The sequence below is a fragment of the Papaver somniferum genome, chromosome 6 (assembly GCF_003573695.1).
Source record: "Papaver somniferum cultivar HN1 chromosome 6, ASM357369v1, whole genome shotgun sequence".
Lineage (NCBI taxonomy): Eukaryota > Viridiplantae > Streptophyta > Magnoliopsida > Ranunculales > Papaveraceae > Papaver > Papaver somniferum.
In genome coordinates, this window is record NC_039363.1 from 124,936,944 (window position 1) to 124,962,467 (window position 25,524).

Genomic DNA, 25,524 nt, shown 5'->3' on the forward strand with positions numbered 1-25,524 from the left:
ACTAGACTAAATTTTGATGACCCATAAGAAAGTTTAATTAGAAACGAGAACTGGAATTGGATGATCGGGTTCAAATGTGTAGATCACACGGTATGACATTTGGATGAATAAGGTCATGGTTCATGGATTAGACAACTATGTTCAGTGGAGATTTTGTTGATGTCAATCAACGCTGTCACAGGAGGTTACCAAATTCTAATGTGAAAGGTATGACAAATTTTTAAAGACAAAAATATGAAGCACCCGGGGGATGGGTGTGGTTGGCTCCACCACTGCTCATCTGATTTGTTGTTGCTGACTTGCTCAGTGCTGGTTTCTTATGGCTGACCAAATTCTGTTGTCTTGTGGGTCTCGTTTGTATTAAAAGCAACAATACTGAAAAAGGCAACCAAAGTTTGATCCCCGGTGATGGTTTCAACTACTGCCGTGATACACACAACGATTTTACACGGTGAAATGCACAATGAGGACAATGAACGGTTCTGGATAGGTGACAGAAATGGTCCCCATCATCCCCTCTCACATGCAACGTTTGGATGCACCCGTGGTATAAAATCACGGTGTATTAATCATTTCTGTTTCAACTATTGATATCGCAGCCTGCATAGAGCCGCCTATAATATTTTATTTCTGGAGTATTTAATTAGATTGTACGTGTGTTTTATTTAACAAAATTGCTCTGAATGATTGAATAGGACCAGTACTGACTACTATAGTCCATATACAGAAATTCTATGCACGTCTGATTCAAACTGTTGTACATATTTGGATTGAATTTTACTCAGAAAGGGAAAAACCTCCTCCTGCTTGTATGGTTTATCACCAAGCTAGGCCTAACTCTTAGGAGTTTACTCGCAAGTCCCAGATAAAAAGAGAAAAGAGGTGCAGTCTCATCAATCATCGTGATAGATTGAAAATAATAATGGGTATATATCTGAATCTCTACAAGGAAGTTAACCTTGGATGCTAAATCACATCTCGATCGCCTTTTCTAGTGGAAGATGATCTGATTTTTGACCTTGCAAAGACCAAACATTATGTGTTGTCTAGGTGCATTTCATTTTTACTTTTTTCTTTAATTTGGTAACTGACACGTGGTTGGATTGGTTTATTTGGTTAGTTTGTCTCCTGGTTTTCCGTCTGAAAGTCGAGAATAAAATGATTGCGAGTTTGGTTTTCCACTATTCTCAGTTCTGGCTCCTAGAGAAAATTGGCAAATGTCCCTGGTAGGGAATCTAATATAATGGACAGTCATTCGATGAAAATGATTTACACAATTAAAATAACATAAGAGAAAAGTTGACAATAGCCATGTTTCGATTTTACTGACTCTGGTCAGGGAAAAGAAGTTTCAGTTTCAATTGTGCTCAGTACTTGTTCGTATCTAGAATACCAAGCATAGTTTGAACAACTTAGCTTAGATAAAGAGTGGCCAGGATGCATTTTGGGGAAAGTTAAATCCATGGTTGTGGTTTGCTCTAATTAAAATTAATCATTATGAGTGCTTTATTAATTAGTGTCTCATTAATCTCTCATAATGAATAATTTATTAAATTTCATCATTAAATATCTTCTTAATTAATCTAATAAATATGTATTTTTACATTATCAAATAATTTTAAAAAAATTACTTTATCAATAGAAATTAGTGGTTAGTAGTGGAAGAAGTAGTGGTTGGTAGAAGTGGTGGTGGTGGAGGCGGTAATATCAGTGGTGGTGGAAAAAATAATGCCAATGGGTGGTTTTATGATGGTGATGTTGGTGAATAGTCGTGGACAATATTAGTTTTGTATATTTACAACACAAGCAACATTATATCGTGAAAGATGTAGTTGGTTATCACGATTGACAAAACAAATATCATATATTTAGGATGATACCATACCATTTTAAAAAAATGATCATAACCGTCGGATCACCTAAACGGTACCCTTGCTACCTTTAGCACCCAGTTGTATAAATCATGGTTCTAACCGTTAAAATAAAATTAATTGCAATACAACAGAGTATATAACAATAAAAAAATGTAATGGAATAAATTAATTAACGATCTAAGTTTGTTCAACCGTAATTTTATTCATGATGTTTGTGATTTAATAATTAGAAGTACGACAAACGGCCAATGAGAGGCAGGCGGCGGTTGTGGTGGAGAAATAAATGGTATTATATATGGTATTGTAATGGTGGCGACGACCGTTGGTGAGTAGCAATAGGCTATGTTAATTTTGTATCGCTAAAAAATAGGTAACATTATAAATTAGAAGTTAGTTGATCGTCTTATTAATAAAATAAAATAAATTCGGTTAATGAAAGATCAAAGAAAAACAAAAAAAAACCCACAAAATATCACGGTATATAATTACTACAAACAAACGGGCACAAGTCAAAATCAATACAAAACAATTTACTTATTATCGAGATGTGTCGTTACGGTAACGGTTGTACCCTAGCTATGTGTACTTTTCTACCTATTTCTTTGTACTGTATTATAAAATGAAGCTTTGCTAAGTGAGGAAAGATAAAGACCGGTTCTGATTTTTCCTCCCAATTGCTAAATTCATGGTTTCGTTCGATCCCATGAATACACACTTTATTTGAGAAAAATTCATTACATATTCTCTTATTCCCATCTCAAACTCTAAATCAAAATGGAAAAATTTGATCAACTGAAAATTACAAACCTACCTTCCCATAAAACTGAACAATTGATTCTCTCTCACACATTCGGTATGATGAGTGGGTTTGAAAACTCTAATTCCTTACTTTGGAGCAAACGAAAATCAGAAATGAAGTTGTGAAGGAGATAGATTGCAGAAAAGAAAAAAATCCAAGAGCATAGTTCCGCTCAATCTTCTTTCAATTTTCTCTCAATCTTCGTCCACCAGAAAGTACATCTGTAACCAGTCAAACTACTCTGAGCTAACAACATTTGAGAAAATATTTTCTTTTTTACATTGTTTCATGTATGAATGTTTGGGTTTCTATCATTTTCTTGAATATCATTTGTTGTATATTTAGTTGAAATATACATTTTCAAATATAGCCTTATTGATTACAATAACCTCATGGTTAAATTTAGGGGTGCATGTATTTCGTGACTAAAATTTGGCTATCACAGGTCGTCGGGGTTTCAATATATTCACAACTTTTTGGTTTAGAAAGGTGATTTTTTCAAGAACCAATTTTTCGTTTCTATTTGTTTAGATATTAGCGGAAATAAAATTTTGATTTCATGTTGATAGATAAACTTACACAGAAACTTATAAGATTATTCAGATTACACGTTATATTTTGACAATAAATTGGTATCTGCAAAATGATCTTACATGTATAAAAAATCCCATGTTCTTCAGGCTTCTGTTTCAAAGTCCAGAATAATTTGACTAGAAGCTATTTTCAGTAAATAATCTGACATGATTATACGTAATTTATATAACATCCATGCCATTATGGATTCATTCTTGGAAAAGCTAAATCACCGTTTGTAAAATGATCAGTTTAATTAACTTTCAATAATAAATGTTCTATTGATATTTCGTAATAGATATTTTTTTAATTAATCAAATAAATATATTTCGTTTAGTACAATACATAATAAGTTTATTTTATATTAAATCAGTAGGCGTTAATGGTAGTTGTGATGGTGGGCAAGGCTGGTGGATCGGCGCCGGGATAATGGTGTTGGGTGTTGGAAAGAATGGTGGAGTGACGACGTTAATGGTGGTGGTGGTAGTGGGATGAAAAAGGTGTTCTAAGGTTATTTAGTTTCCCTTATTAAAAAAAAATTATTTGATATTAGTTTTTCAGGAAAAATCCATTGAGAGAGTATCTTTTCAATTTAATAAAAAAATAGTTACACATCAGGCAAGCGAGCAACAAGCTGCGCCGCGAGCTCTTATTAGTTTTTAAATTTGCTTTTTTAATTTTTATTTTTGTTTAAATTAAAATAAATATTAAAGGCCAGATTTTTCTAGGGAGAAAATAAATCAATAGCTATGGTTTTTAGATTTGTCGGGTCGGGCAGGTAAGAAGATGAAACCTATACAAAAAGTTTACAAGGCTACATGCGAATCAATTCTAATTGATTTATTAGTTTATCATATCTCTCTCTATTCTCATTTTTTGTCATGATCTATGTTTTTTCCATTTCTCCTCGACTTCATATGATTAAGCATGCTTGAGAAATAGTTCATGGTAATAGGTAAAGAGAGAAGAAAAGTAGATAAAAAACGAAATGGATCAAGAATTACAGATTATTAAACTTTAGGAAAACACAAATCTATGTAAATTTAGAATAATTTATATCACCAAAGGGAGAAAAATAATCCTTGAAGCTAACAGATTTTGCAAGATTAATCTGATTGATTTTGAAGTAACTTTGTGTTTCAGATTTGTTATAAATTTGGTGAACGACCTTTGATGATTTATTTCTTTTCGAATAAGGGACACTACTTTGTTTTGAAGAAGTTAATGAAATGGTGTTCTATTACCCATAGGCCCATAAGATTTTGAAGAATTGGTTAACATTTAACTGTGTTTGTCCTAAAGGATTATATGACTTACATATATAGTATTAAAATATTTGAGGCTAATACTTGTTTATTAACCAACACCTCAAAAACATTTAGACTTGAATCAACTTGATCGATTTTTAACAAACAGTTGTGAAATGTATGAACCGATGGATATATTTGAAATACATACCATTTCCCGTGCCGTTACTGCACGGGTTAAGCCCCAATATGCTATAAAGTGACTTTCAAGAATCAAGATTAGTGCTATGTAGTGACTCTCAAAATTTGGGTCTGCACGCGTCCCTCCGTTTGAGTCTGGGATGTGCAAGCCTGGAGCTGGAGCCGTCTCAGGCAATCCACCAAGCACAAACAAACATAATGATCTGGGAACTTGCTCAGAAACGAGGACCTAAAAAGCTAATGTCAAACCTAAATATGTAAGAAAATTGTCCCCTCTTAAAATAATAAAATAACAATAATCATTGTCCCATTTTTATGAAGTATGAACTATGAAGTTGTTCATATACAAGCATTGATGCATGCCCTGCATCCAATATTTACAGTATATTATACAATTTGCCAATTGCGTCACAAGGGCTTAATTTTGCCACTGTGACACACAAGCACATACATTATCTATCACGAGAACATGATTTAAGAACTATCTGAAGTTGCTCCAAATGACCTAAAAAACTTAATCATACTATCATATACGTCTTGTTTTGCGCTAACACTTAAAAGGAAGTCGATATGACCATAATCCTCGAGGTAAAGCAATTCTGGACTGCACTTCAGTTCCTTCAGAGTGTGTTTTACATCTGTTACATCTGCTAATGCATCTTTACCTCCATAACCTATCCATAATGGCAATGACTTGGGTATGTCTGCTAAATTGAATTCTGGGGGATCCAAATGACCATATTGTTTTAAGTTTCGCCATGGTCCATAGTCATACATGGCAAATTTGCCTTTGCGGATCACTGCCAACAACAAATATATTGTTTCAGCAACAGTTTACTCTAGCTGCACAATGGTACTCACAAACCGAAGTATTAATGACATTTTTATTTTATAGAACCAGCCCACAAAATCAGTACGAAAGACCTGTGGAAATGCTTACTTTGAAATAGATGGTTCAAGTTTTTTGTTGATGACGGGTGAGGTTCATATGTAAGATAATCGTCCACACGGGAGTTGTTGAAGCAACAGTTCTTTCCTGAAAGATGAACAAAATTCCCTTGAGCATCCAAAAGAAATGAAATCATCTCCAGGATGCACTAACGGCAGAGTACAATGGTCAATGGTTTCTCAATGCAGCAATATGTATGCCTATTCATAGTGGGAAACTTCATTCAATTTTAACTCTTCAAATCTTAAAGTTCTATGGATGATATGAATGCTGTGAGAAAGACTCACCTGTAATAGACACTAGTAAGTCGCTACAGTCCACATGCTCATCGCATATAGAATCCATGATCTGGACTCCCCGTTCACTGAGTTCAACATAGAATGGATCAATACTTAGAACACAGGACTAGAATGAATGCACATATTGTAAGACAATTAGCAACAGTCTGACCAAACCTTCGAAAATTAAGCTGATGAATTCCCAGTGCAAGAATCATCTGCCACAAACAGCGCATATGTCATATACTGCCATTAAATACAGCTTCCCATTAAAATATAAATCCTTCGTTGGAACGAGCATTACCTTATCAAGATGCATCCTAACCATATCAAGTACTAATGGAGCTGTGCAATGACTCAAATAAGATACAGGACAAAGAAGAGCAGCACCTTCAACCATGCCCACTATATCTGACCTAGTGAAAGCAGCTAGGGACATGATGGTTCCCTGCAAAGGAAGTGGACAAATAAAAACCAATAGGAGGATGAAGCAAAGACTGTGATGCTATTGGGGGGGAAACGAAAACTGCAATCTTCTTATACCTGTGAGTGCCCGGCGACAAGAACTTTGGAGTTTGTTATTGCATGAACGTATTTGATCATTTCCGCAAGGTCATACAAAGCCATTTCTTGCCAACTCCAATCCCAAAACTCCTGAAGACATCACAAATACAAGGTCACAGTGCCTTAAAAAAAACTTTCACAAATGTAGCATATTTTACGACTAGACATACATGAAAATTAGTCGACACATAACAGATAGTATCGTATAAATGTTGATTACCATATTTTCAACAGACAGAGAAACATGTCCATGGCTCCAATGAGTTCCGCGTACATTCCCAACCCATACATCAAATCCCTGATCTGCAAGAATGTAGCCCAGGGACTGTTCCTTCGAGTTCAAAAACCATGAATCTCCTCCCTGTAAGCACTTAGAAGTCAGCACACAGGTATCCGTTTTATAAATTTACTACAATAATTAGTAGACTATATAATATTCCAAACATCTATTCAAGGCTTCAAGCAATTAATCAATGGGCAAACATACTCTTAGAAGTTTCTAACAAATTAAAGAAAAAGGGCGCTGTTAGCACAGCAAAACCAAAGAACAACAACCAAGCCTTTAGTCCCAAACAAGTTGGGGTAGGCTAGAAATGAAACCCATGTTGAGCATCAATCCTAATTATTCTTTTTCAGTTAAGTTGTAAATCTCTACAAATCTACTGGTAAAGTGGTAAGCACAAATCTTCATGGGTCCAATATGTGACGAAGAGAAGTGTTTGTTGGAAATCTATCCAAAAATAGTCTGATTCGCGAAGAACACAACAACAGTGTGCTACTCATACTATTTGGTTAATAACAGTGTGATGGTTAAGTTGAAGAGTGCAAAAGATATGAATTTTCATCCTACATGACTTCATCAAGTGGCTTTGTAATTTGGTAAACTAAAAACCACATAGTGTAGTATAGCAATCCTAATTTTAGATAAGCCATTACACCCACAAAAACTCCTCAATTTCCAAAAAATACAATCCGAAATTCCGACTAACCAATCACAGTTTCTTTCTCGACGTTGTACAAGTCATTAAGCAACAGAAATTATAACAACGCTTAGTTACCAAATCAATACTAAGTCCACTAGTTCTAGTTCTGCATCAAGTGAATCAACATAAAAATTAAATTGAGAATTGGGTAAGAAAGTAAACCATGAATAGACCATGTTGAAGAAGAACTGGAGGACCAAATGATTTACTTTCTATATGCCCTTTACGATCAGATGATACCCGTTGAAGAGCTAATACATACCCATCATCAGTCTTAACCTAACAATTCAAAATTCAAATAAACACCAAAAATCAAACAGTTTCCAAGAAACCTTCGAATTGAGGAATCAGAAATCAGGTAGGATAAAAGAATGTGAAAGAGATAGAAATGATACATACACTGTGTTCGGAGCATGGATAACCAGAAGGTTCAATCAGCACAGAACACAAACTTCCCTGACCTTGTAACTTCGATGATCTGCCAACTTGTCTGAAATTTATGTCTTGACCCCCTCTCAGGGAGGATGAATACTGAACCCTAAATCCGACGAATAGAAAGAATAAAAAGAGGGAAATGAAAGGTTTCATGGCTACAGGTCTACCACCTCCACCATTACTGTGTTTATCCGTTTATTAGAATTACCGGGTGTGTATTCGATTATGATTTATATAGATATTTAACAGTCCTAAAATCTCCTAGGTAATTAGGATACGTAACGAATCATAAAATATTCATGGTATTCAAAAATGATTTATTTAGATTGCATACATATCTTAGGTATTTGATTCATTTAAGATTTCTTAGGATAGTTAAGGTCTAAGATATATACGGATTCATATGGACATTTGTAGCCAAAATATGTGTTTTATTATCACATATCAATCTCAACTCAAACCACATGTTTCCATAGATTCTTATGGACAATTTATTATCTTTTTGGTTTTATTTTATTTTTCACAACATGTTATGTTTTTCCACCACCGCTACCAACTACTACCACCACCAACACCATCACCACCAACAACCACCACCATTGACCACCAACACCGATGACCAATAACCACCATCGCCCACCACCAACCACCATCACCCCCACCAATAGCCACCATCGCCACCACCAACAACTATCATCCCCAACAAAAACCACCACTGACCGCGAGCACCCACCACAACACAATAACCACCAACAATCACCACCTCCAACAATAACCACCAACAATCACCACCTCCACCCACCACCAACACCACCACCACCGTCGCCACATACACCAACCACCAACACTTATTGATGGTCTTTTTTTGAAAAGGAAGCATGACAATATTATTTTTTTCAATTATATTACGATTTGGTAGTCCAACTTAATTTTTATTAATCTGAAATAATCTTAATTCAATCATTGTAATTCAATCCATTCTAAGAAACATTATAAATCCACTAAATTCAGGTAAATTAGTATCTAATTTTATCCATACAAATCTTGATCCAATACACCCCTGTAACTTCTTCTCGCAAATCTCAACTAGATTTCTTTACTGGTTTAACTTTAAGGCTTCTGGTTATGACTTTGGAGATAAAATCCAGTGCTACATATAAGACTTCCCATTCCTAACAACCTCCCATGTAAGACTTCCCGTTTATTAGAATCACTTCCCATTTCTAACAACCTCGTTTACACGTGGTAATCGTTAGAGTAATGATGGGTTTGGTAACCACATCTGACAGTCAGATCTGGATGACCGATAGCAAGTCCAATGGACACCGGCGAAGCTACACATTTGTTAAGTCTTGCGGATGGACAAATCAGTGTTAAGAAGTGGGAATATGACTTATCTAGAACATTGAGTCAACCATTAGACTTTGGGACTGTCGTCTCAACTTTCTACAACAACGGCTAATTTGTAATAGCCAATATTCGGCTAGTTTTCCAAACACTATAAATATCACACTCATTTAACTTTTCTTCTCATACCAAGCTCAATCTTCTTTACAATTTTTTCCAGTAAAAAATCTTCTAACTTTTATTTAATGTTTCTAAATTTCTCAATAGAAATGTCTCAATCTCAAGATATTAGTAGACAAAAAATAGAAAATCACATAAGGATAACCCCAGTCAACCTATGTCGGTAATACAATCGGATTCTAATGAAGAGAACAATCACAATCTACTTTTCGGTCCATAATAGCCAAGGCTCAAGGTGATCTGTCAACAAAAGTTGAGCGACATAGCGCTTCTCAAAAATCGAGAGGTGGTTGGTACGAAGGTATTAAAGTTTGTGCAGAGCTATCTCCTAGTGTTAAACCTATTTTCATTAAATTTTCTTGGTTTACCTTGTATCGTATTGATACAAAGAAACATCATCCCAAATGGTTGTTTGTGTTGGTGAAACGTTGGTTGTATACTACGCAAACGTTTCATTTTACAGACTTTGAAATAGGTACGTCAAATACTTTGATTCAATGTTTTAGTGCAATCAATACGAAGTTGTAAATCCAATTAACAATTTTGATGTTTTTACAGGAATAACACCATTATATTTCTATTTCCTACTTGGGATACCTTGCGATGTGGGAGATGGTGTTCTATTTGACCAAGAAAGTTGGTTGGCAGAGGGCATATATAAAGATGAACTTCCGTTTTACTTTAGCTTCAAAACAACGACGAAGCACATGAATTTAAGAAGATTCCAGTTTAAAGGCATTTATAATCACCAAATTACATGGGATAGGAACTCACCAAGGTTTTTTTTTGCAGCTGCTTGGATTATGTTTTTGTTAGAGCATTGCTCGATTGAACCCACCAAGCGTTGGTATGTCAAGTTTGGTTGTCATATTTTAGTATCAAAACTCAATTAAAGTTGCTTGATTAAATGTACTAGAGTCAACTTCATTTAGGTTAGCCTAGACAGTATAGGAATATTAAGACATACAAGTATTACCTTGAAGATGTATCGACTACAATGAAGACATCATACTTCCCCTTAAGGTATAGTGATACTGACTTGACTTGTTTCTATTCATATCGTTTCTTTCAAGTCGTTTAATATTGAAAACATAACATATTCTAGTATTAGACTTGGTCATTTTATTATGATCAAAGTGTCAAGGAAAAATATTTGATTACGAAGTGTAACGTTTATCTTTTTTTTATATATAAAAAAAAGAGTGCCACCAGGGGCATTTATTAAGGGAAGCAATCCAAGCCAATAATTACAGGTTGAGTGTTGGAAGCATAGCAACGAGCTGAGCACCAACGCATTTCTGAATAATAATACCTAACCTATGGAATAAACAACTACCAATTTTATGATTAGCGTCATATCTAACAAGGCAGTTTCTCAATCGCTTTAAAAATAAAACAGTGTCTTCACTCAGTTCACCTAGGGTGGTGAAAGCCAGGACTTGGAATTCGTAGCCATGTGTTGCACAAGTGTCTCGATATTTATGCATCTTACGCATTACTGCAACATAAATGGAATGACCCGGTGTAAAGGAGCGTGTTCTAGCAGTTGTGAAAGGGGAGACGCCCGTGACATCGAAGCACACATCTTTACCGCCTTCCCAGTTGTAGACAACAATATCTGCTGGTCTCAAAGCGTTTGTGTTGTTGGAGAGAAATCCCAATGAAACTTCTTTCCTGGCATCGACCCCGGCTTTGTAGAACATGTCAGCAAAGACGTCCTGACCATGTCATGCCTGTATTTAAGACCTACTTCATTAGAATAGTGTACGATGTGGTCGCCATATATGTCCATAGGTCTTGCACAGATGGAGCATGAGTTTTCGTTCTCGAAAAAAAGGATGCCTAAGCGGTACTGGAGCATTGCACTGAATTGTCTCGGCCCGACTGCTTGGTTTAAGTCGGCGATGGGAATTGCTTTTAAGAAATCCAAAGCATGTGCTACTCTGTTGTGTTGCCACATTGTGAGTTCCCGATCAGTTAAAGCCAAGCATGAAGACACATTATCCTTAATGAAAAAGTGGGGGTGAACCACACCCAATATTTAGCTTAGTAATCTGAATGAACTAACTCCAATATACTTTTAAGAGAATCAAATAGACAGTCAGATTCAATCTTAATAAAGGTATATCAAAGAGTTATATCTCTCTTTTCGATTCAATACTTACTCAAGCAAATAGAAATCTACGAATCTAATTGAATACAAGAGAAATCACTTGAACGGTAGCAAAGATCAATGTTAAAGTATCAATCAATTTCAATCAACAACCAAAGGTTGGATTTCTCAATTGATTGATTCAACGCACAACCTGTGATATTTCAATTATATAAAAAAATATCATGCGGAAAATAAATAACACAAACACCAGAAGTTTTGTTAACGAGGAAACTGCAAATGCAGAAAAACCCCGGGACCTAGTCCAGATTGAACACACACTGTATTAAGCCACTACAGACACTATCCCACTACAAACTAACTTCGGTATGGACTGTATTTTAACCCCAATCAATCTCACGCTGATCCAAGGTAGTTGCGCTCCTTACGTATCTGATCTCAGTAGGATACTACGCACTTGATTCCCTTAGCTGATCTCACCCATAACTAATAGTTTATACGAACCAAAGTCGAAGACTTTAATAAACAAATATGTATCACACAGAAAAGTCTACGGTAATAGATAAATCTGTCTCTCACAAAAATACTTACGAGTTTTTGTTCCGTCTTTTGATAAATCAAGGTGAACAGGAACCAATTGATAAACCGGACTTATATTCCTGAAAAACAACTAGATATTATCAACCACCTCACAATAATCTTAATCGACTAGCATTACACCAAATATGGGGTTTAGCAACTCAGATTCGCAACATCTTAGAAGCTGTTGCGAATTTTCAGTTGCTAATTTCTGTTACAAAAATTTCGCAACAGAACTGTGACGAAACTCGGAACTGTTTGACTCTGTTGCGATTAGCAACTAAATCTAGTTGTGGGTGTGAGAAAAATTAGTGTGGCTGCCTACACTCTTAGCTGACTCGGCCTAGTTGGCTATTCAGCCCATTCAGATCAAAACTGACTCGGGTAAATATTACTCTTATTTCTCACTTCCCTTTTTCTTCTTTCTTTCTTTCTCCAACAAAACCCTAGCTCTGCGGCTGGCTTCACCCACCACCACCACCACTGAATCTGTTGTGGTACCAACACCTATTCATATTAGTTTACTTATTTAATTTCATTATATTTAGCTTATTTAGTTTCCTTGTTTAGTTTGAACTCTATAGTTAGCATTACTTGTTTCACAAGTATTTGTAGTTATAAATACTACACCTGAGCCTTGTAAAATACTTAAGAATTAATACGAGAAACTCTTCTTCAATCTCTTATAGACTTCTTTTCTTCTTCTTAATCCTCTCATTCTCTTAATTCTTCTTATTATCCGGGTTCTATATCTATTTCAGTCACGTAAACCTAGTGTTTTGGTCTAGAACCCTAACATCTGGTATCAGAGCTGGTTAGGTCTTTATCTCAAAAACACCAAATTTTTTTTCCTTTCTCACGCTTCCGCATCATGACACTCACGGATGAAGTTAACCATCTTTTATCTACCATACAAACCCTACATACTTCTGTTCATGATTTTATGGAGACTGTTATTAAGAATTCTCAGAAGGTAGATCACTCTCGCCAATTTGTTATCGATGAACTTCTTCAGAAAACACAAACTTTGCATAATACCAGTTTGGAATCTATCTTAACCGCACATCGACGAGAGATGAGTACATTGCTGCAACAACACAAACAAGATACCACCAATCTTGCTGATACTGTCACTACTAACCCTAGTATTAGTGATGGAATTCTTGAAACTCCTATTCGTGATGGAGCGATTACAGTTTCTACATGGGAAGAATTTTGTTCCATGAAACAGAAAGTTTCATCGTCAACTCAAAAAGAAGAAGAAAAACAACAGGCCAACGAGGTTCCATATGTTTTTCATGATTCAGGAGAAGTTACTGTTCTAGAAGAAGCAACCAAAACGACTTCTCAAAGGAATGAAGAGACTCATGTTTCTATACAACAAGAAAATCTGGTCGACGAAGAGGAGGAATCACATAACGATAATGATGTATCGTTGTCAGCTCAAGAGGACTCATCATCACCAATTGAAGATAGAACTGACATGTTTTCAGCTGCATTAATCGGTGCGAATGATATAAATACTTCTCAGACGGACGAAGGAGATCAAGTTGAAGGGTTTACGGATGATTCGTTAGAGCCTAACGGTAAGTCTTCAAATTTTGGTAAACCTAATGATTTAGTAGTTCAGAACTTTGATTTATCGTTATCTGCTGTTGAGAATAATCAAGTTATTGATCATAAGGAAACATATATCGCCTCTTATATAAACCCTAACAAGGACGATGTAGTTGAGTCCGTATATGTGGATTCATCCTACGAGAAATCTTTAATGTCAGTCGATTTGCATGTATGTCGATCTCCAAATGATATACCATTGGAACATTATTTTAGAACGATATGTGGTCGTATTTTCTCAAAATCCAAGAGAGTATCATTGACGAAAGACTCTGTAGTGAAGTTAAGATACAACATGAACTCATGTCCAGAGATGGATATTTGCGAAAAGAACACTTTGGTGCAATATCCGAGTATAAGATGGACAGTTGCGCATATTGTTTCTGACATTGCATATGGAATTTATTCATCTTTGTTCGAAACGGGACTATCGACATCAAGTGATGCTTACAATGTCGTTACTAAATTGGATTTTGGAAGCTGTAGCTGCAAGAAATTTTCTCTTCTGGGTTGTAGGAAGAATGTAATTCATCCTGGAGTTAATACACAATGCTTCCAAAGGATTAACATTATCTTTGGAATTATTTTTGTGGAAGGTCAGGTTACTTTGGAGTGGCAGCATGACAACGACAATATCTTTTCTGGGAGACATCGTTATTGTTGGAGAGTTTTTGTTCCTGCCTTGAATTTGCACGATTATTGCAGTCTTCTAGCTTATTGCATTAATAAGAAAATCAGTAGACGTGAAAAGGCCAGACAAGTGAAACTCCAGCTTATTACCAAATCTAACAGGCTGCTATATGAAAATCCATATTTTTTCTCGAAATTGGGAGAAGAAACGACAAATAAGCTCTTGTTTGGAATCTCTGGTATTCTATTGTTACTTCCAGTTTCGTTTGGAATTCTTGTTTTTGAAATTGATTTTGTGCACAGTGATGCACCATGGTTGAAGAACAGTAATGATCTTACTTCGCAATATCTACATCCGGAACATGCCAACGGTCGTATGGATTTGCTTCATATAAAAATAGATTCATTAGTTGTGCAGTATCATGGTTTTGATCAAGAAAGTGCAGCCCTGAATATTCAATTTGGTCGAAGCACGGAGGATTATGTTGAAACATTTTTCAAGTTTTTGGATATCTCATCTCATGCTTCGCCTCTTCTACACGATAAAAAGGGAAGACTTTATCTTGTTGTAACAGTTATCGGCATGTACCCAAGTGGGTTATACAATATTTTGCAAGGTGTACGTATTTCACGGGGGTTTAAGACTCTAGTTAAGAGGACTACTTACTGCCATTTTATTTCAAAATATGATGTTCACGACACCTGTGGTTTCTCTCTAACCGTACTACAATTTATGGCTCTCGAAGAAACGAGGACGTGTATGTGTTTGGCAGTAGACGTGATCATTCCAAAGTTAGGAAACTTCTCTACGGATGGCATTCAGTTTTATATCATGCTTGCCTGTTCAGAGTCCCATATCCAGAATGATGTCAAAATACTAGTCTCAATTAGAGGAATGGTAATAGTCGACCTTGTTAAATGTGACCAGTTTCCAAAGTTGACTTCAGTTCTTCGTACCGTAACTCCGAGAATGTTGTCGTCTGGTCCTCCAGGATACCACATTTATGAAAAGACCTTGGCAAAGGCAGTGGCTAAACATTTTAGTATTAGATTGCTTATGAGTGGATCTCTTTTATCACCTTGTATAAAATTTCCGAAGAAAATAATATTCAGTAAGAGTTCAAAATCTGAGAGATTGGTCTCAGTTCATAAGCAAAGAGCATCACTTGTGGAACTAACCGTACAGACAAAGAAATTAATTTCATATGTTGAGGCTGGGAATTCAATACTAGGCAGTCTTGAAGCTTATCAGAAATTTTCTTTTCCGGATGATTTTGGCAAATACTACGAGCAAGGCAAGGGAACCCTGAGGTTCAATAATCAGCATAACTCATTTTTATGGCTAAAAGTGTTTAGAAGTTCATTGGAGGATTTTATTCAAAAGGTAAATAGTAAGGAAAAGTCTGTAACTATTGGGTTAATTCACAAGCTAAGCCAGTTATGTGTTTTAAAGGATACCGTCCACAAGAGTGTTGAACAGTGTATAGATGCAGCTAGTTCTAACCAAAGTTGTGAGGATTTCCAACGAGTTGAGGTTTTGGTTTTTGTCTTCGATCGTGGCAAGTCAATACGAACAGCGTACGATGATAAGCTGGATAGTCTTCTTGACAAAGGAATGTTTTGGATCAACAACATAGTAGATGGTGTTTTTCTGTTTTGGAGAAGCATTCAAACATCCAATTTGGAATTTTTGGATAATTGCTACGAAAGAGGTAAAGTAGTTTCAAGGATCAACAAACAATGCAGTACCACATTTATGAAGTACCGCAGCTCATTCAAGGGTGCAATACAAACGAGATGTACGTCGATAGAGGAGATCGGTCTTATTGCATATTATTTGTTACCATCAGTAAGGTACATTCTACAACAGCTGGGACTACAGGATCTGATTGCAACACTAAGACTTTCATTGGCACAAGATTCTCTTAATGTTAGTGTCACAGGAGGACGAATTTCTCAACTTCCAAGGGATAACTTCAATACAATAGAAACTGTTTATGCAATGATGAAAATTTTGGTTAATCACATGCATTTTGGCGTAGGCTTTCAAGATCTAAATGCTGCAATTGAAGTTTCACTTCAGGTCAACCAAGTTGAAGGAAAAGTGAAGAATTTACTGACGGCTACTTGCATGGTCAACTCCATTACAACCACTAATGAGGTGACTTTGGTGTTTGATGGCGGAAAATTTAAATGCACATCTTATGATGCGTGAAACAACATTTTGTGGCTACTTCGTTTTATAATCTCCAAGGCTATGATTTTTGTGTTTGATCGTGGTAAGCCGTACCAGTAATTTAAGAGAATTATATGGAGAATACAAGCCGCGCACATTCGTTACGTCGTGATGCATTTCCAGAATTTCAGGCTTGAGGACAAACCATTTTTCGAGAGGGGTGGGATGTTATGGTACCAACACCTATTCATATTAGTTTACTTATTTAATTTCATTATATTTAGCTTATTTAGTTTCCTTGGTTAGTTTGAACTCTATAGTTAGCATTACTTGTTTCACAAGTATTTGTAGTTATAAATACTACACCTGAGCCTTGTAAAATACTTAAGAATTAATACGAGAAACTCTTCTTCAATCTCTTCTAGACTTTTTTTCTTTTTCTTAATCCTCCCATTCTCTTAATTCTTCTTATTATCCGGGTTCTATATCTATTTCAGTCTGGTAAACCTAGTGTTTTGGTCTAGAACCCTAACAGAATCTCTTCTCTTTCACTATCTCTATACGAAAAGATTCTTGAATCTGTGTATCTGATCTTTATCAAGTAAAAACCCTAACAACGTTGTTGAGGACGATTTGAATCACAAAGAAAACTGCATCTAAGGAGTATTATGAGGTTAGGGATTCCTTAAAACCCAAATATTTATTACAAGCCTTAGTTTCATTTTGCTGATTGATTTAATTTAGTGTTTGGTTCTTCGTTGCAGCGTGGTTAGGGTTTTCAATCTCTCCAGAATTCGTCTTCATCAAGATGATGCGCCACCTCAATCAGATGTTTAAGTGTTCAAGTTTCTTAATCAATGGTAATCCGCCTCAAATTTCAATAGATGTTTAGTTGCTACTCTGTATTGATTTCTAATTAGGGTTTTGATTTCTACTTTTTTTCTCCTCTTGCCAGAATTCTTCCTAAGGATTAGGTTTTCAGAGTAAAGACTTCATCATGGCAATTCAATGTTTGGTATTGTGCATCTGCTCATCTTTTCAATTTGTTTGTTTTTTATTTTTGTTTTACTGATTGTGTGTATTATTTTTTTTATTCAGGCACTTATTCAGGCACCAAAGAGTAGAAAGCCCTAGCTCCCACAATTTTCAAAGCCAGCTAAATCTGGTGGTGGTAAACAATAGAAGGTCAATTCATGATCCTCAAACTTAAATCTATATCTTCTTTTATGTTTGAACTAATTTGTTTTATTTTTTAATGAATTATGAATTGCTTTGATTTTCGATTTGTATAGAAGAAGTGTCTTATTGTTGATTGAAATCATGATCCGGAGTCCCTGACTACATATCTCACCTGTTCTTCTAGAAATGCAATACCATTGAATATTCGAGAAAATTGATTTCTTTGTACACTCTAGGATGTTAGATTGATTGAGTTCTAGCATTTATGTTCTGTTTAAAGTTTGTCTTATTTGTTCATGCTCTGTGATTGTTGTTAGTTAGGCTTGCTTGCAATCTTGCATCTCAAAATCTTTGGGTTGTGTTGCTCCATCCCAAGTCATAATGTTTGGTCTTGTTTTTTTTTTCATTAGTTTTATGCCTCTCCCAGTCACCATGTACTCATTGGCTCTAGATGAAACTAATTGACATAGAATACTTGAGTCTCTTTCTATGTTAGAGTATACATTCACGCTCAAGTTGTCTCTCAGTGTGTCGTTGGAGCCATATTTCTCAATAGCCTGACACAGTGAGAATAATATATTGATTATCGGCATCATATCTGGCATTTGTTTAGTCTGGTATGCATAAAGAACGTATGCAATTTTTATGTGCTTCCAATAACTTTGTTTTTCAATAGTTCTGTCTGCTAAGCACCTATTTTGTTATCCTTGTGCAGAGCTTCTACAAGTCTTATGTCGGCTTTCTTCGTTGCTTCTGATGGTATCCTCTTGGAGATCCATCAGGTAGAGTTGAGTCGTTTGGCTGATGGTGATGACAACGTGTTGCAGTTTCAACCTTTTAGGTGATGGTGATTACAACACTGTTGCATATATCTGTAGAACTGTACCTTATTAGAGAAAACCCCAACAACTCCTGCATATATGCTACTTTTTCAGTCACTATATATCTCAGCTTATAATATATCTCAGTCACTCTTTTTGTAGTTGATAACTAGCTATTGCAGGGGAAGATCGAATATGCAAGTGATGGCATTATACCTGCAATGGTACTACCTGCGATTATAACTTCATTTCTGTGATTTCATTAAATCATGATATGATCATGTCACTCCCTTATGTTCTGTTCTTTTACACAAATGTAGCATAATTTTTTTTTTGTCATTCTCTAGTAATTCACTGAACTGAAGCATTATCTCATTTTTTCCAGCATATATTATCTCATTTTTTCAGCAAGTGTTCTTTCATTCATTAGCTATTCAGCGGATTTATGTACATTTGTTTTCTAATAGGATTTATCTATGCCTTTCTTATTCAAAGTTGTACATGACGTTTGATCTGACCTTTTCGTTTCCATTTCCTTTCCTTGCTTTCTGTCTATTCACTTCCATTTTCCATTTTTTTTTTTTTTTTTTTTTTGATTTTTCTATGTCGACCATTAAGAACTGATATTCCAGGTTATCCTACACGTAGGAGTTACTCCGAATTTTCTAATGTATTTGGTCTCTTAGCTTTGGAACTTATGGATGGAAGGTAGTTAATTACTTCAATCCGCTATTACATTTTTGAGCATTAACTTTCTTTGGTTGATTTGCTTTAGTTAAACTCTTCTGCAATGAAGTTCTTTTATTGAGCTCAAGTACTGATTTCCTTTTTGTTTTTCTTACTTTGCAGCTATGATGAATAATCTTTGACGAAGAAGATTTTGCACAAGTTAAAACTTGATAATTTTCATGTGTGCTCGCTTACCTTTTTGATAAAATTCACGAACTGAAAAAACTTGCTTTTGTTATCTGCTATACTATTTATATTAACTTTCCTCTTTACATGCCATGGCTTTTTGCAGGTTAACCAGAAAGCTATGTATTTTTGAGTTGTTCAAGTCATCTATGCCCCATACCTGCGGATAGGTGAGTTAGCAAAAATAAATTAAACCTCCTTTTGTATCTTATTTTTAAGTTTATCTGTTACATGCCTTAGTAGGGTCACTAGCATTTGCATATTTAGTTTGTGCTTTTTTGAGGCAATTTAGTATATTTGTTATGTTAGCTCTTTTAGTTTCTTTATCATTTCATTTTCTACAATTGGCCATGTTGTTCAGAGTACGAGAAAAGGGGGTACACAGGGATGAACTTGTCCACTACCTTAAAGTTCCACTGAAGGAAATCATGTAACCCTCTCTTGCCCATTCTCTCGCAGACACTTTTGAAGACTACATTTAACTCCTTTTGTTGAATCTGCTTGTATGAAATTGTTGAATGACTCTGAATCTCATGCATTTTTAGTTATTTTCTTTTTTTCTTGCAGATTTTAAATACCAAGAAATTTTTGAACAAGGCAAAACAGAGAAGTTAGAAGAAATATTTTCTTGTTTTATCTTTTTGTTCAACATTTTTTGTCTATCGGTTGTGAAGCGCATTGATTTGGTAGTTTTGGTTCTAAAACAGGTGTAGCTTGATTTTGTTAGATTAATTTTATTTCCAAACGAACAAGGGTGACTTATTTTGTTACAGGAAACTCTAATTTTGACCAATCAAAACCGTTATTTTTTTGGCGTTGCAAAAATTTCGCAACTGCTGTAAGCTGTTGCGACTGAAAATTTGCAACGGCAATGCATCCGTTGCGAAAATTTGCAACGTCGACTTTCGTCACAGTGAAAAACTGTTGCGACCCCGCTTTGCAACTGCCACTTACCATTGATAATCACTAAATTTGGTGTAGTGTAGAAAGAAGATATTGTGAAATCACAAACGATGAGAAGAAGATATTTGTGACTACGTTTATATCTTGCCTATCAGAGAAATCAATCTCAATCCAATCTTACGATTGTACTTAGTACGATATAAACATCAAGATCAGATCACACAACTACAAGAAAAGTAGTATCGGTCTGGCTTCACAATCCCAATGAAGTCTTCAAGTCGTTAACCTACAGGGTCTCGGTAGAAACCTAAGGTTAAAGGAGAATCGAATCTAGCTAATACAACTAGTATCACACAGGAGGTATGGGGATTAGGTTTCCCAGTTGCTAGAGTTCTCCCTTATATAGTCTTTCAAACCAGGGTTTGCAATCAATGTTAGCTTAGTAACAAAGTATACAATATTTACCGTTATATGAAAACCTGATTAGATTCAAGCTAATATCTTTCAACCATTAGATCGAAACTTAGCTTGTTACACACAAATGAAATGCATGTTTATTTAGGTTTGTGTAACCGTAACCAAACATGTATATCTAGTTGGTTCAACGGTAGTTAACCAAATGGTTAGCCATATGAGCACTTCCATATTAACCATATTCTTCTTTACCATAACTAGTTCAAATGACTCAAATGAACTAGTTAGAGAGTTGTACAATTGCTTAGATCTTATAGAAGTATACAAGACACAATCGAAGCAAAAACAATTTGATTCACTCGAATCGATTCATGAACTTTATAGCCACAGTTTGCAAACTTGCATTCCTTAGTTTATATAAGTTTAAGTTCACAAATAATCGTTTTTAGAAAATAACCAACTTAAGTACGCGGACTGGTATGCGGACTTAAGTACCCGGAATAAGTTTATTTTCAATTCACAAACTCCAACAAAAATTATCGGTAAGAGAACCTCCGACAGTACGCGGACTCTAGTTCCGGTTTTCCTGAGCAGCAAAGTACGCATACTTTGGTTTAAGGAATAAGGACTTATACATGTACGAGTTACCACACAATGCTTGTATCCAACCATGGTTATATAATCTAAAATCTCATTTCAATCATTGAAACATTCTTAGAGGACGTTATATAGTTGTTGTTCACACACTATTTTTCGTCAAAGCAATTTTCAAGTAATTGAAACTTAATATGACTTTCGTCACTAGTAAATATGAACTTGGCCAAAGCGAAAGCTTACCAACACATATTTCGAGAAATAGATAAGCAAGATAAACTCGGCTCGAAATAGCAAATGTGCATAATCAAAGTCTATATAGCAAGACGACTTTTGTCTCAAGATAGGAGATAGAGTAGATAGACTTTTGAGTGATAGATAAGTTCAAGTCTCCACATAACTTTTAGTCGATGAAGTTCCACCAGTTCCTTGAGTAGTTCTTTGTCTTTGTATGATGATCGTCATGGAGTTTTGAGCTCAACTACACTTTTTATCCTAGTCCGAGACTTAGCTATAAGTAGACTAGAAATCAAGACTTATAATTTTGATCACGAACATTGACAAACATGCTTGAGATAGCAACGCATGCGAGTTCGACCGAGCAGTGCTCTAACACTTAACAACATCAAAGTATTTTGTTGCCAGGGACTTCATAAAATGGGAGGCAGCGTCGTTGATATTGAAGGTGGAGTTATTAATACCACATGCTTGGGTGAAGATCTGTACAACGTGCTCATAATTAGGGCTCAGACCTGAAGAGGCAGTTTGCAAGATACTTCGCTGGAGGTGCTGGGTTTGAGCGTATGAGGCTAGGTAACAATATTTCCCAGTATCCGCCATGGTATAAACATTGAAGCTACCATACTTGATTGGCAATGTAGCCAACCTCTGCTATACAGGACCGAAGCCAGCGCCATTGCCAACCACCAGTTGTCATAGATACTGAAATAAGTGTTGGTCGTATAAAAAAGCTGCAGCTTCGATGAACTCATGTGTGGTAGTATGTAAGGTGAAATAAAGCTTAGATACACCCACACAGTTGCGTAACAACAATAATTCACACTGAGGGTCATGAAGTTGTTATACCTTGCGCATTAAGTTTATTATCTTCTCCACCCAGCGAACTACCATGTCGCTGCAAAACTACGGATCTACACTGACAGGACCTCATAAAAATTTAACACCGAGCTCGGGTCTCCCAATATTGGATGGAAAGACAACTGCTTCATAACTCCGAGGGTCGATGGATGGCCAGAAGAGTTATGATTTTGTGATGTTTAAGAACAATCCTCTACTAGGTCCTTCCTATCGAATTATCTGTAAAGACTTGACAACTTTCATTATATCACCTGCGGTGGTTCCATCGTCAAGGTACCAAGCGTGGAAGTCTAGCGAACATTGAGCAGCAATCTTGATGGCAAGAGGGTGTAACGTCAGTGCGAAGAGGAGCGAACCAAGCGGGTCTCCTTGTTGCACACCTTTAGCCGATGAAAGCGCAAAATCATTGTAGTAGAGTCTGGCGGGTTTTTAGTAGCAAAACTCAACCCATTTGAAGATGCTAGGGAAGTGTAGACTGACTTCTTTAAGCATGACAGGCCTGCCCACGATATTGAATGCATTGGTGAAATCAACCAACATCACTGTGTTAGTTGAGAAACACCCTTTTAATTCCAGCAGTCTATTGGAAGCGTGTAGAATGCCTTCTCCAACACAAGGAGTGCCAACACCAAACTGATATGTCCCCAACTACAAAGATAGAGTCTTGCAGGCAGAAGTAGCAGCAATGTTGGAGCATAATCGCCTACAAATAGTTCCAACTGAAATAGGTCGACGCCTCCGCCACCAGGTTTCAATAGTGGTGTTAAAGGGGTACTTGCGATAAATTCCCCAATGGATGAAGGGCAGTGACCAGCTATCCATAAGTTAACTACACCCGTAGTGGAATGTAAAAGCTTGTCTGAGACTGCCGTAGTAGAAGCGTTGAAAGCATCCAACAAGTGATGTGCTCAAAGGACATTTCTCCTACAGGAGGTGCCTTTAAGAAAGCTTTTAATGTTTGAGAGTACAAAGTTTGCATCAACAGACAATGCAGGTACAGGATTGTCACGTGCAGCGACGGTAGGGGGTGGGGCATATGGGTGTTTAATCATTAAGTACTGTAGAATCTCCGGAGTGGATGCTGCTAATCCATCAGAAGACAGTACACGGATAGCAGCCGTATAGTGCTCAAAACTTATCTTTTTCTTACAGGCTAAAATGTTAGTGCTGAACTTTTTCTTCTTCTTAGGTGGTTTGCAGGTGGTTGTAGATTACTTGGACGGGTTCAGTACTTTTTGAACTAATTCCGCACACCTATTGGTCTCTCTCTATGCATTCAAGGATTGATTGATTTCCGCGATTTGCAATTTCTTGCGCGTGCCAGACCTTCCATCACTTGAACATTTTGGTATGTATAGATCGAGAGTATAGGTGGGGAGCAACGATAATTGTAACCATGCATGTATATCACCTGGTGATGTTATCACCGTATCCAAGGCAGATTTCAATGTTCGAGAGAAAAACAACCTGCAAGAAGGGGGTATGCTCGAGACAGTGGTGATGCGCCTCTGGAAAACCATATCAAGTAGCTCTAGGGTTAAACCAATCTCTGCACTATCTTCGGAAGCGTTGTCATGCGTCGAATCGTTGTGAGGTAAATCACCAGCAGGTAGTCTTAAAACACCGTGAATTAGGAAATCAGCGCCATGTCCATTAAAAGGACCTGCAATAACCTCAGATTGGTGTAACTTTGAAGTACAAGCCTTCCTATAGACATGGATATGAAAGCATTTGGTGCACAACCACATATGCAAGTCACACAGGACCTGTTCTCATGAAATGAAACAATCATAATCGTTTTTTATACGCTCTTTGCATAGGTCTTTATCTTTCTACGTTGGGAAGTACTTATCCGTAAGATGTCGATACAACGCAATTTTGGCATATCCCATTCCGTGAACACCATCACTGCAACTATCATATCCTTTGAAAGGGCAATGAAACTTGTCACTCTGTGAAGATATCGATGGAAACCGAGATAATGGGGGCGATGAAGGAGACTGCGACTCCGGAGAGGGTAATCTGGTTGATGATGGTTTCATGTACTGCGAAGTTGAGGATCGATAACGAGTGCAAGGCATGGCGCTCTTACATGAAAAATAACCGCTATAACTGCCCTAGATTTGCAAGAGAAGGCGATTGAAAATGACATCGATCGATAGGGAATAAAAGGGGAGGAGAATGAGGAAGATCGGAAGAAAAACTATGAAAGAAATTCCATTGAAGTTGCCGGAACAAAACTCAGACTTTTAGTCTCCTTGGAATCGCCCGGACTCCCTCTCTCCTACCCTAATTGGATATAGGTGTAAAAGTGACATCAGCACAATCTATGTAACTTGGTACTTGATTGTGTATTGGATATAGGTATGATTTCATCCTAGGAAACTATGTTCGATCACATATGTTTAAATAAACTACATATTGAAACTTGTTTCGTAATCGAAAGGAAATAATTAGGCTTTTTGGTCCGGTTTTCATTGAGGATCTATTGGATCATATATCTTGTGTGATTGTTTATGGAGGAGTTCTAAACAATATGATAACAAGATATTTACTTGATAATAGTTACGGTAATAACCGATTGACTATTAGGATCAACGTCAAGTAATTCGGATTAACGTACGTGTGTAATTGACTTAGTTATAATAACAATTATAATGCGGAAAACAAAGTAAATGTCACCACAAGATTTTTTTGATGAGGAAACCGCAAATGCATAAAAACTTCGGTACCTAGTCCAGTTTTGAATATTCTCAGAATTAAGCCGCTATACAAAATATAATATCAATTTCCCATAGTTGAGACCAAGTAGACTACTCCTAGATACTTAGTTCCCTAAGTCTTCGAATTCTAGAGTCACGCACGTGAATCACCAATATTTTTGATCGTATTCCAAACATTAACATGTTTGGTAACCACTCTATTTAATATTGGTAATAAGATATTATGAGTCCTTGACAAAGGCTCTTCCGTTTAAACTAATAAACTCCTTTGTCTAGTTAGATCAACCTAAACTTTGATTACCGAAATAATCAAATTTAAAATTTGCAATCAA

The 25,524-nt window shown here is 36.3% G+C and overlaps 1 protein-coding gene and 1 long non-coding RNA gene across 5 annotated transcripts; one reads left to right on the plus strand and one right to left on the minus strand.

The window, feature by feature from the left end:
• Positions 1–4,952: 4,952 nt before the first annotated feature.
• LOC113289173 (triacylglycerol lipase 1-like) lies at positions 4,953–8,273 on the minus strand. The gene is made up of 9 exons (XM_026538367.1): positions 7,868–8,273; positions 7,631–7,747; positions 6,706–6,846; positions 6,465–6,575; positions 6,226–6,369; positions 6,099–6,139; positions 5,931–6,007; positions 5,635–5,730; positions 4,953–5,494 (listed from the first exon to the last, which is right to left on the minus strand). The coding sequence occupies exons 1-9, from the start codon at positions 8,054–8,056 to the stop codon at positions 5,169–5,171; spliced, it is 1,242 nt and encodes a 413-aa protein (XP_026394152.1). The 5' UTR covers positions 8,057–8,273; the 3' UTR covers positions 4,953–5,168.
• An 8,676-nt stretch (positions 8,274–16,949) lies between these two features.
• LOC113286139 lies at positions 16,950–20,077 on the plus strand. Of its 4 annotated transcripts, none has more exons than XR_003329132.1 (11): positions 16,950–17,218; positions 17,310–17,405; positions 17,501–17,560; positions 17,644–17,730; positions 18,440–18,565; positions 18,708–18,769; positions 19,194–19,253; positions 19,395–19,455; positions 19,567–19,630; positions 19,822–19,890; positions 20,028–20,077. It is a non-coding gene; the product is annotated as an uncharacterized LOC113286139 (long non-coding RNA). The 4 variants fall into 4 exon arrangements; XR_003329133.1 differs by having other exon boundaries at positions 18,728–18,769; XR_003329131.1 differs by having other exon boundaries at positions 18,440–18,769; positions 19,178–19,253.
• Positions 20,078–25,524: the final 5,447 nt, after the last annotated feature.

What these genes read in the sequence shown, in the direction of transcription:
- LOC113289173 (XM_026538367.1), bottom strand. Translation starts at nt 8,056, where the DNA reads ATGAAACCTTTCATTTCCCTCTTTTTATTCTTTCTATTCGTCGGATTT. An exon ending in TTCAACATGGTCTATTCATG is followed by an intron (nt 6,847 to 7,630) that starts GTTTACTTTCTT and finishes AAGTGCTTACAG; the next exon opens with GGAGGAGATTCATGGTTTTT. An exon ending in CATCAGCTTAATTTTCGAAG is followed by an intron (nt 6,008 to 6,098) that starts GTTTGGTCAGAC and finishes TGTTGAACTCAG; the next exon opens with TGAACGGGGAGTCCAGATCA.